Source organism: Hippocampus guttulatus, chromosome 19 (genome assembly GCF_054856545.1).
Source record: "Hippocampus guttulatus isolate MCC_2025c chromosome 19, RoL_Hgut_1.0, whole genome shotgun sequence".
Lineage (NCBI taxonomy): Eukaryota > Metazoa > Chordata > Actinopteri > Syngnathiformes > Syngnathidae > Hippocampus > Hippocampus guttulatus.
Window position 1 is genome coordinate 6610078 of NC_141279.1, and position 9657 is coordinate 6619734.

Consider the following 9657-nt stretch of genomic DNA (forward strand, 5'->3'; position numbering starts at 1 on the left):
CCATGAATAGCATGCATTGTAACCGACTACGTGTTGGAGCAGTGCGACGGCGGCCAAAAACGTTTCTCAAACTGCAGTCGGGGAGAGAAATTGTTTTTCGTTCCTTGCTGATTAATTTTTGACCTATAAACTCCATTGCAGCGGCTACGAAAATATGCTCATATTTAAAAATAATCATAATAAATTGGGACGGAAGTGCTGGAAGCGAGCCCCTACAAGGCAGTACGTGTCAGCCACATTAAGATATGTCATGCACACATCTCGGCAGATGAGGATGAAGTGACCCAGAGAGTTGCCGAGTGCTGACAGATGACCACGTTCATGTGCAGCGAGGCCAAGCGCACGCATATAAAGGCTGAGAACGGTCATTTCCCTCCCAATGATTCCGATCATGAAAGGCCACTCCTGTTTATTAAATCCAAAGAGAAGTAACGCAACTCTGCAGTTGACTCGTACTTTTGCTGTTTGAATCGAACTACGCTCCAAATCAGAAAGCTTGTCAACACGCTCCTAAGGAGATTGAAAATTGATCTTCAAGCTTCATTTCAGGAAAAGAGTTGTTGACAAGCCTTCTGGGAAATGTAGGTGAGTGCAATCCCCGCAGGGCGAACATTTGGAACACACACAAAGACACACAAACAAAACCAATCGTATTACAACAACATGTGATCAAAATGACCACAAATTCAACTATTTATCAAATACAGATACAAGCACATTTCCCAGCTTGTCTCGTGGGTGTTTTTTTTTTATTTTTATTTATTTTTTTTTTTAGCCGGCTGCTAATTTTTCAAGATGACATATCAGCATCCTGCATCATCTTAAATTTGAAAGGGGAAATTTTGATGTTTTGGTTTTTCTTTTTTAAAGAAACCACCGCGCCTATGGGAGAACAACCAACCGGAGCCAAAAAGCGTGAATGACGACATGTCAAGCACCCTGGTAAAACATCCCCATCTCTCATTTCCAAACAACTTGGCATGAGACGAGCAAACAGAAGTAGAGCGAAGGAAACTCAGGTTGAAGGGATTCACGAGCGATGTGGAATTAACAACATTTCTGCTCAACAAGTCTGTCGATCACCCTTTTGGGATTTTTAATCGGTTGCGATGATCAAACTCGGGCACGTGGGGTATCTATAACGGTGGCGAGGTCACGCTTTGTTGGGCATGCCGGATCTGGGGATAACTGCTGCGCCAAAGCAGCAGTCTCATCTGGGTTCAACCATCTGTTTGATGAGCTCATCGAAATGGGGGAAACTGATTGCAGGCATGTGCTGCACGTCTGTAGATTGCTCAATTGAAATGTTAACTTCAAAACGATTTTTTTCGATTGACAGCAGACTTCCTGTAGACTCCAATACAAAAAGGACTCTTTCAGCGTGGGTGGGTGTTCTTGTGTATTTTAACCTTTGAAGTCCGAGCTTTGTTAAAGGCTGTAATCGATTGTAAAATTGTGTACATTTGCCTCCAAAATGTGTGCGTTTTTTTTCCCTTGTGCCTTTTTTTCATCCACAAATACGTGTTCCTAACTAAAGTAGCACCATTTTAAAAAGCAACAAAAAGGCTTTTTCCAACGAAGGATTCAACTACCAAACACAAATGTCCTTATTTCATCTCAAACTGCTTCAAACAACAAAGCGTGTGACGGAAAAGTGGTTAGGACTGCACGACTGTCCGTGTTTTATGTTATGTGTTGTGTTTATGCTTTTACTTTATGTTAACTGTTTTGTTAAGCGCTTTGTTACAGCTGCCGCTGTTGTGAAAGCGCTATATAAATCTTATTTCCTTCTGTTTTTAAAACAGAATTTGTGCCTCGCGGATGACGTCAGAGCTCGCAGTCCCAGTTTCAAGCGGCAGGTGGCAGCATTTGTCTATCCCAGTTTGACCGGATGTGCCTTGCAGGGATTCTCCGGCTTCATCGCTCCACAAACTGCGGCTGGTTTTGCCTTTAATCTCCACTTTAGAGTTGTTTTTTCCCGTCTTCTTCCTTGGGTGTTCCCTTCCCTTTACCAACTTTTTGTGTCCGTCTTTCCTTGCCGTGTAAGACAGGAGTGTGCCAATATCTCCTTCGATATCCAAGTATTCAAGCAAGAGGTGTTACGTTCACGGCTTTACTTTTTTTTTTAAGGACCTGTTGATTTTCGACTGGCGTTAGCCAGATAAGCTAACCGAGCTACCAAGGAGCGCTCTCCCGATGCAGGCCATCAAGTGTGTGGTAGTGGGTGACGGGTGAGTTCAACTTTTTGTCACACGTTTTCGGCGACTTCTAAAAACAGCGATGATGGCAGTTGAGGGCCTAAAGTGTTTTCATTTATTTATTTACGTTGACCCAGTTAGCGGCTAACGGGCTGTCAATATGAGCAACAGCTGTTGCTCCAGATAGCACAGCAGGCACACTTACCCTCCCAATATCAAAATCGGACCCAAAATCAAATGTTGACGAATATGTAAAATGTATCAGTTGCTGTGACCATTTCTCATGATAAAGTGCGCTTGGCACTTATCAAGCTACCTTTGGACGCAGGGCAAGTTGCTTGGGCTGGGCGATTAGGGCCTTAATAAAAATAAAAATTTAAAGAGACAATCCAAGACGTTTCCGTTTTTCAGTTGATTTTTTTTTTTTGCTTTGATCTTGTACAAAAAATAAACGACAATGACATTGCAGTATTCAAAACAACTTTTTTTCTTTCCTTTCTGGCGTTTGCTTTATGATCCTGATACCAACCAAGCTTTGAAGTATTATTTTATGTCGAGCATTAGCTTGCATCAACTCCCCTAATAATGCATGTATGTGTCATTTCAATGTAGTGTTTAGATCTGGTTAGAGCGACTTTCAAAACTTAGCTTGTAGCAGACGTGTGCACATTTTCAGCATGACGGCTCTGATCCACTGGTGAAAGGACACTTTGATCCTCTCCTCTTTCATCTATAACTGTTTCAGACAAAGTGTATGCAGAAAATTGGTGAAGATTGCACGACTGTCTGTGTCCTACGTGTTGTGTTATTTTTGTTATATTGACTTCAAAATGGCGCCGCTTAGAGTGGCTGCCTTTCCAGCAGCTCCTATATTTTGTTGTTCTACTTCTTCCTTTCATAACTTTGCTGCTGTGAATTGGAAATTTCTCCATTGCGAGCCTAATAAAGGTTGTCTTATCTTTAATGTCCTGATGACTGATGATTTTTTTGTCTCCCCAGGGCTGTGGGTAAAACATGCCTGCTCATCAGTTACACCACCAATGCTTTCCCTGGAGAGTACATCCCCACAGTGTAAGCCAAACCAGAACATATCGACTTAACAATTGTCTGTTTTTTTACACACACCCGTGACCCCCTAAATGATTTTGTTAATTTATCTGCTATCAGATTCGACAACTATTCAGCCAATGTGATGGTGGACGGTAAACCGGTGAACCTCGGCCTCTGGGATACCGCAGGACAGGAGGACTATGACCGACTCAGGCCGCTGTCCTACCCGCAGACTGTACGTAGATTAGCAGTGCTTGCTTGTCACCTCTTCAGCTCGCCACCGACTGTTTTGAGTCATTTGCAGACCCAGACGAGACTGTGCACACTCAGCAGTTCGGAGCCTTGTATCCATAGTACCCACACACAGTCTGGATGGCAGTTGGAGGGAGTGAAAAGACCTCTTGTTACTGCCTTTTGTCCCCAGTACAAATCTGCCTCAGAAAGTGGGAGTCAACTCTTACAGCAACACAGTTTTTGCAGGATTACAATGCCTGGAAAAAGTATTGACCCCATTTCTGACTTGAGTTTTTAAATCAGTTTTTTTCCTTCCTGCACATGTCACATTGAATAAATCAATCTCTCACTAAAATCACCCAAGAATGCTACCTTGACTTGCAGGTGACGTGACTAACCAGTTTTTCAGGATATGAGCTGTCACTTTATGTCTTGAACCCGAAATGGATTGGAGAGCTGAGCTTTCAACAAGCAGCAATATGGCCAAAAAAAAAATCAGAACGGGGGCAAATACTTTTTCACTGCACTGTATGCGACTAGGAAAATGTTGAATCGTTTTGCGCCACACTCACTGGACACATGAGGTACAATTGAATTTGATCGCTAAAATTGTAAGAGAAACGTCCTTATTACAAACATGCTAATTTTCAGTTTAATGTAATATTTGGGGGGGAAATGTGAAAAAAGTTTTGTCTCATGTTATTTTGTTTCCCCATAGGATGTGTTCCTGATTTGTTTCTCACTAGTTAGCCCCGCTTCTTTTGAAAACGTCCGCGCCAAGGTGAGAGTCCTGCCTCTCCTTTCTCATACCAATGTCTTTCCATCTTGCATCTGTTGTTTTTGAGGCCACTCACTGTCCACTCGTGTTTGCTCACCAGTGGTACCCTGAGGTGAGACACCACTGCCCCAACACCCCCATCATTCTGGTGGGCACCAAGCTCGACCTGAGGGACGACAAGGACACCATCGAGAAGCTCAAGGAGAAGAAACTCGCGCCCATTATCTACCCTCAGGGCTTGGCCATGGCAAAGGAAATAAGTCAGTGACAAATGCACATTCAAATTATTTTCACGTTGACATCTTAACTGTCTTTCATATGAATTCATGGTTCGTTTGCCTTTATTTTAGTTTAAGCCAAACCTATAAAACCAAAACGTTTATCTAATTGTTTTACAGATTAATTTATTGCTTGTGTCTGCAGAGAAGTACCAAATGCAAATACTGCTACTGGTTACACTAAAATGGTTCAATGATTTTGTTGTTTACGATGATACTAATGCAGCGTGTTATACCGGAGACAAATTCCTTGTGTGTTCTACATACTTGGCCAATAAAGATGATTCTGATTCTGATGTTGTTTTCCTTATTTTGTCCACCAGGTGCCGTAAAGTATCTGGAGTGTTCCGCTTTGACGCAGCGCGGCCTTAAAACGGTGTTTGACGAAGCCATCCGGGCGGTCCTCTGTCCACCGCCCGTCAAGAAGAGGAGAAGGAAGTGCAGCGTTTTGTAAAAGCCGCAGCACTGGAGGCAGTCGCAGTCCGAACTCACCGAGCAAGCTTGAACAGTTTTGCCGCACTGCTTTCCTGTTGATTCCATTTTTTTTTTTAAATGTCAGTGCTCTTGTCAGACTAGTTTATTCCTCCACCCCCCCCCCCCCCCCAAAAAAAAGTCACATTTTCATTGGATCAAGAGCATCCTGGCTGCATAAGTAAGTCAACTCTTTTCTATTCAATGTTGGGATTATGAAGTAAGTTGTGAGACCTTTTGAAGATATTTTTACACTAGATAGAAATTCCTGAGGCCTTCATGACATGACAAGTCCATCAGAAGAAAATGCTGAGTTCTGCACCCCCCTAAAGCCACTTCCAGTCGGTAAAACACATTTTTAAACTGACGTCTCCTTTTATTGTTCTCTAGTGATTGAAGGACCTTTTGTTTATCGTCTGACTCAGCAACCAGTTAAAAAAAAAAGGTTGATTAACTTTTTTTTTTCTAATGACATACACAGATGATGCATCCTGTTTAAGAAGAATCATTTGAATGCTTGGTGACGAGCACCGTCCGTACGTGATGCTCGGCACAGCAGCGGTGAAGGTTGTCCGTATTAATTTAGTATTTCAAGGCTAACGGGTTGTTGAAAGCGCAGAGATTTTATTCGTTTAACACTAGTTGCTTTCCCAACATTAATATTTCACAAGCTTTTTTTGTTGTTTTATTGCGATCCCACCTGTTTGCGGTGTGTCGTACGCCGTAATCGTCAGCTGTTATGCTTGAATCACCCCCCTCTCCCCACCCCCCACCCCCAAAAATGAGCATTGATCAAGTTCACTCCTTGTATCAGTGAAGTATCATTGTGCACACTTGGATTTACTTTTTTTTTTTGCCTGATTTGGTATAATTCCATGTTTTATAAGTAAATAAAGTCATCAAAACATGTCTGTTCATTTTTATTTTGAATAATTTGCATTGACTGCAGCATGGTAATTGGTTGTTTGTCAATGCAGTGCCCTACGGTTGAGTGGCACCAGGTTCTGGGTGTTTTGCACTTCTAGGCTAAAGTTGGTTTGGAAAGGCTCCAGCTCACCGGGGAGCCCTCCCCCCCACCTCCCGAGTACCGATGATACAGGTACAGTACACTAATGGGTGCAAAATAGAATTGGAGGTCTGTGTCTTCAAGGTTGGTTGGTTGTTGATTTCCATTGGTCAAACACCAGCTTAGCACTCACTGCATCTTCAATCCCCAGCCCTGTTTAAAAAAAAAAAAAAAGTTCCACTTTGTTCTGGAGAAAAGAATACACATATCAGGTAGTGCTCACCAAGTGATTTAAACACAGTTGTCTTCTCTCTTATTGCAGGTTTTCCTCCGTTGATAACTTCTCCCAGCTCTGCAAACACTTCTGCCTGAAAAACCAAGACAAAATTGCTATCAGAAGTGGCAGCACAAAGCCCACTTGAACTGAAGCAATGGCTTGAAGAAAAAAAGACTGTCCAACCCCGGAGAGAACGATGTCACCAGACTCAACCATGGCTGCCTCCCTGCTGTCAACATACACCACCGCCTCTTTCATCAGAACGCCATCCATCTCTCGCCAGTCTGGCCTGCAAGCACCCACCGCTGCCCGGTAACAAAGTTTTTATTTTTTTTAATGGTGGTTTGGCAACTGGCAAAAAAACAAAACAAAAATGTTTCCCCTACATGACCTTATCATGGCTTCTCACCTGCCACGTGAGCTCCCGGTTTGACCCAGTGCCCCAAGAGCACCGGCTCTGAGCTTGAGGTTACCGTCACTATAACGTCAGCTCCCATCACTGCTGTTTCGGCGGAGTCGCAAACGGTAACCGGACCATTGATGGAGCTCCGAAACCTGTCCATCCCGTCTTTCGTATGGCCCCACACACGCACCTTTCACCAAGTATAAAGGCAAAGGTAAATATTAAAAAAAACACACAAAAGAACACTCAACCTTGACTTGAGGCAGGGGTGTCAAACTCATTTTTGTCGTGGGCCACATTTTAGTTACCATTTCCCTTGGAGGGCCGTTATGACTGAAACCAAATTTTGGTTCACTCTTTAGCAAGCATCATGGAAGTTGACATGTTTGATTTGCTTTCGCGGGCCACATAAAATGATGTGGCGGGTGGCCCCCGGCCTTGAGTTTGACACCTGTGACTTAAGGGTATCTCAACTTGCACGTTTTCCAAGTCATGCAAACCGGAACTGCAATGAATTAATCATGATGCACAAATTGTAATTGTTAACTGATGTTCGTGCCAGTTCCAAGCGTACACTAATTCAGTCTCCCCCTGTTCAAATACTCCCTTGGCATGTTTGTATAGCATTTGCATTCCTTTTTTCTTTAAACAAACTTAAAATAATTCAAATTTAAATCCATAATACAATGAGAAAGCGCAAGTGCAACAGAAAAGAAAAAACATATGGTAGTGTTAGTGTACTATCCCTGTGTTTGGAGCAAGCAGATCCCATGTTTCTCAAATGAACAAATGTATCTCGCAACACACGTCACTAATAATAATGCACGTTGTTAAAAAGCAGCTTGAGAGGCGATTTCACATTTGATATGTTGAAAAAATGGTATTCTGAAAAGCAGCTTTGTTTTGTTTTTGGGGAATACTTTTTTTTCTTACTCTGTTGAGATTTTTTTTCCAAGGACAAAAAAAAAACCTACTCCAAACAACACTAAACATCTCTCCTGAGAAACTGAAAAAGTTTATTAAGTTTATCAAGTTTATTACTCAGATTTAAAAAAAAAAAAAAGACTTTTTAAAAAAAATCCAAGTTAACGTAATGCGCAGTCTGTAGTAATGTGTTAAAAAAATAAAAATCTGCCAATTTTAAAACAGCTAATATCGGTCGAAATCAGATGGCTGGAATAATCGGTCCGGACCTACACCGTAGATTGTGTGATAAACTATCTTTAGTACCTCTTGAAATGAAAACATCTCGGTGAAGACACTGTAGTGGCTCTGGGCTTGTTTTCCTGTTCCCAAGATGGCCATCACCTTTGCTTGGTCAGGCATCAGCAACTGCACAAACAGATTTGACATGCCGTGAGTGTCTTCTTTGGACGCCAAACCCAAGAAGGGGGAGCGCAAACCTGAGCGGAGATGGCTGACACGGCGGCTGTCCTCATGCACGTGATGACGTTTCCCTCGATCACCTGTACAATCGGTTGTGACCGTTAAACCCGTCGACGTGTACCGGTCGCAAGCACCCGAGTGTGACTCACGGCCTTCATGCTTCCGCTCTCGGGGTCCAGCAGCACCACCGTTGCTTGAACCGAAGGCAGTTTTGAACCTTTCTCACGGTTGTAGACGGCCGCAAACTTTGTGCTCAAGATTCCATCGTTTTCCATGTACGCCGGCATCAAACACATGTTTCTGTTTCATGGGGACATTTTTTTCCACAATTGAAAACAGTTCCCCGGGGTCTCTGTCTGTCTATAATTTCACTCGTCTCACACTAACGGCAAAAGATGGCTTACAAATGAGTTGACACACAAAAAAAGGCACCCGATGTAATGTCACCAATTACAGTACTACTCTCCTAATACTGTCAACCCTGTAAACAAGGCAGCGGGAAATTTGTAATGCATAATTGTCAACCGTTTAAATTGTTTTACTTGGTGTTTCGCTTAAAGGGACATTTTTTGCATTTTTTAGATAACTCCATGTGTGACGGGGGTCACAACTGTGACTGTCTTAAAGTTAATGTATCACTCCGTTACACATAGTCATTTAATTTTCTTTTTGATAGAATCGAAAAAGGGGAATAAAATTGGGAATCAGATTTTAGGGAGAAAATATTGAAGGGATTTTTAATTTAAGCCCATATTGTCCAGCCCAATAAAAGTTTGGGATACGTCTCCATGATTTTTTTTCTCTCTTGGGGCTAAATGAGGGATTAACTGATAAATAATTTTTACAAATTACTTATAGAATAACAAACAATAACAAATAAAAGGGGCTATACTGTGTCGACACAGAATTTTGACGGGGCTGTAACCCCCCCCCCCCCCCCCCCCCATTGTCCCGGTCTAGCGCCAACCCTGCTGTAGAATAGTTCAGAATAAAAATGTACAACAAAAAAGTACAAAACTATTTTCCGAGCACTTCATTAACTACCGCGACTTATATTCTGTAGCATATACTGCATAGAGCATGCGAACACCGTTTACCCGTTAACTTTCTGCAACGGCAAAGTAGACCTCACAGGTTGGATCACCTCCGAAACGTCCCTTCGAGAAAATTTGGCCAAAGCTTCCTCCAGACGAGGGACAAGCTCCCCATAGTGTAGCAGACGAGAGACTTGATGTTCCGAAATGATAACCGGTGGCTCAGTCATGGCTGTAGGACGTCTGTTTGCAGACCTTGGACCGTTTTATAGTCGTGGTGCGTTCAAGAACAGAACAGTCGTCGAAGTAGCAGAAGAACTGCGGTTGGTTCTTCTGTCGACTCTTCGGGTCTGCGAGGCATAGTTTGGGCGTGTTCGCAAAAAAAAAAAAAAAGTTTAGCATGTTTGCATGCTAGTAATTCCCATGGTATTTAGTTACATTTCATTTTGTTCCCAGTTTGTAATGCAAATTTTTATGTTGACTGATCACCTCTTTGTGTAGCTAAGCACAATTACTTTCACACAGACATAAAACAGTATCTT

At 42.5% G+C, this 9657-nt stretch overlaps 2 protein-coding genes across 2 annotated transcripts; one reads left to right on the top strand and one right to left on the bottom strand.

The window, feature by feature from the left end:
• Positions 1-2082: 2082 nt before the first annotated feature.
• LOC147189892 (ras-related C3 botulinum toxin substrate 1) lies at positions 2083-5918 on the top strand. The gene is made up of 6 exons (XM_086137806.1): positions 2083-2231; positions 3198-3269; positions 3366-3483; positions 4201-4263; positions 4361-4520; positions 4862-5918. The coding sequence occupies exons 1-6, from the start codon at positions 2197-2199 to the stop codon at positions 4990-4992; spliced, it is 579 nt and encodes a 192-aa protein (XP_085993932.1). The 5' UTR covers positions 2083-2196; the 3' UTR covers positions 4993-5918.
• A 185-nt stretch (positions 5919-6103) lies between these two features.
• crym (crystallin, mu) lies at positions 6104-9639 on the bottom strand. Its single transcript, XM_086137805.1, has 8 exons — positions 9179-9639; positions 8231-8381; positions 8099-8161; positions 7926-8027; positions 6702-6885; positions 6476-6597; positions 6299-6383; positions 6104-6228 (listed from the first exon to the last, which is right to left on the bottom strand). Exons 1-8 carry the CDS (start codon positions 9343-9345, stop codon positions 6155-6157), a joined length of 948 nt encoding a protein of 315 aa, XP_085993931.1. The 5' UTR covers positions 9346-9639; the 3' UTR covers positions 6104-6154.
• Positions 9640-9657: the final 18 nt, after the last annotated feature.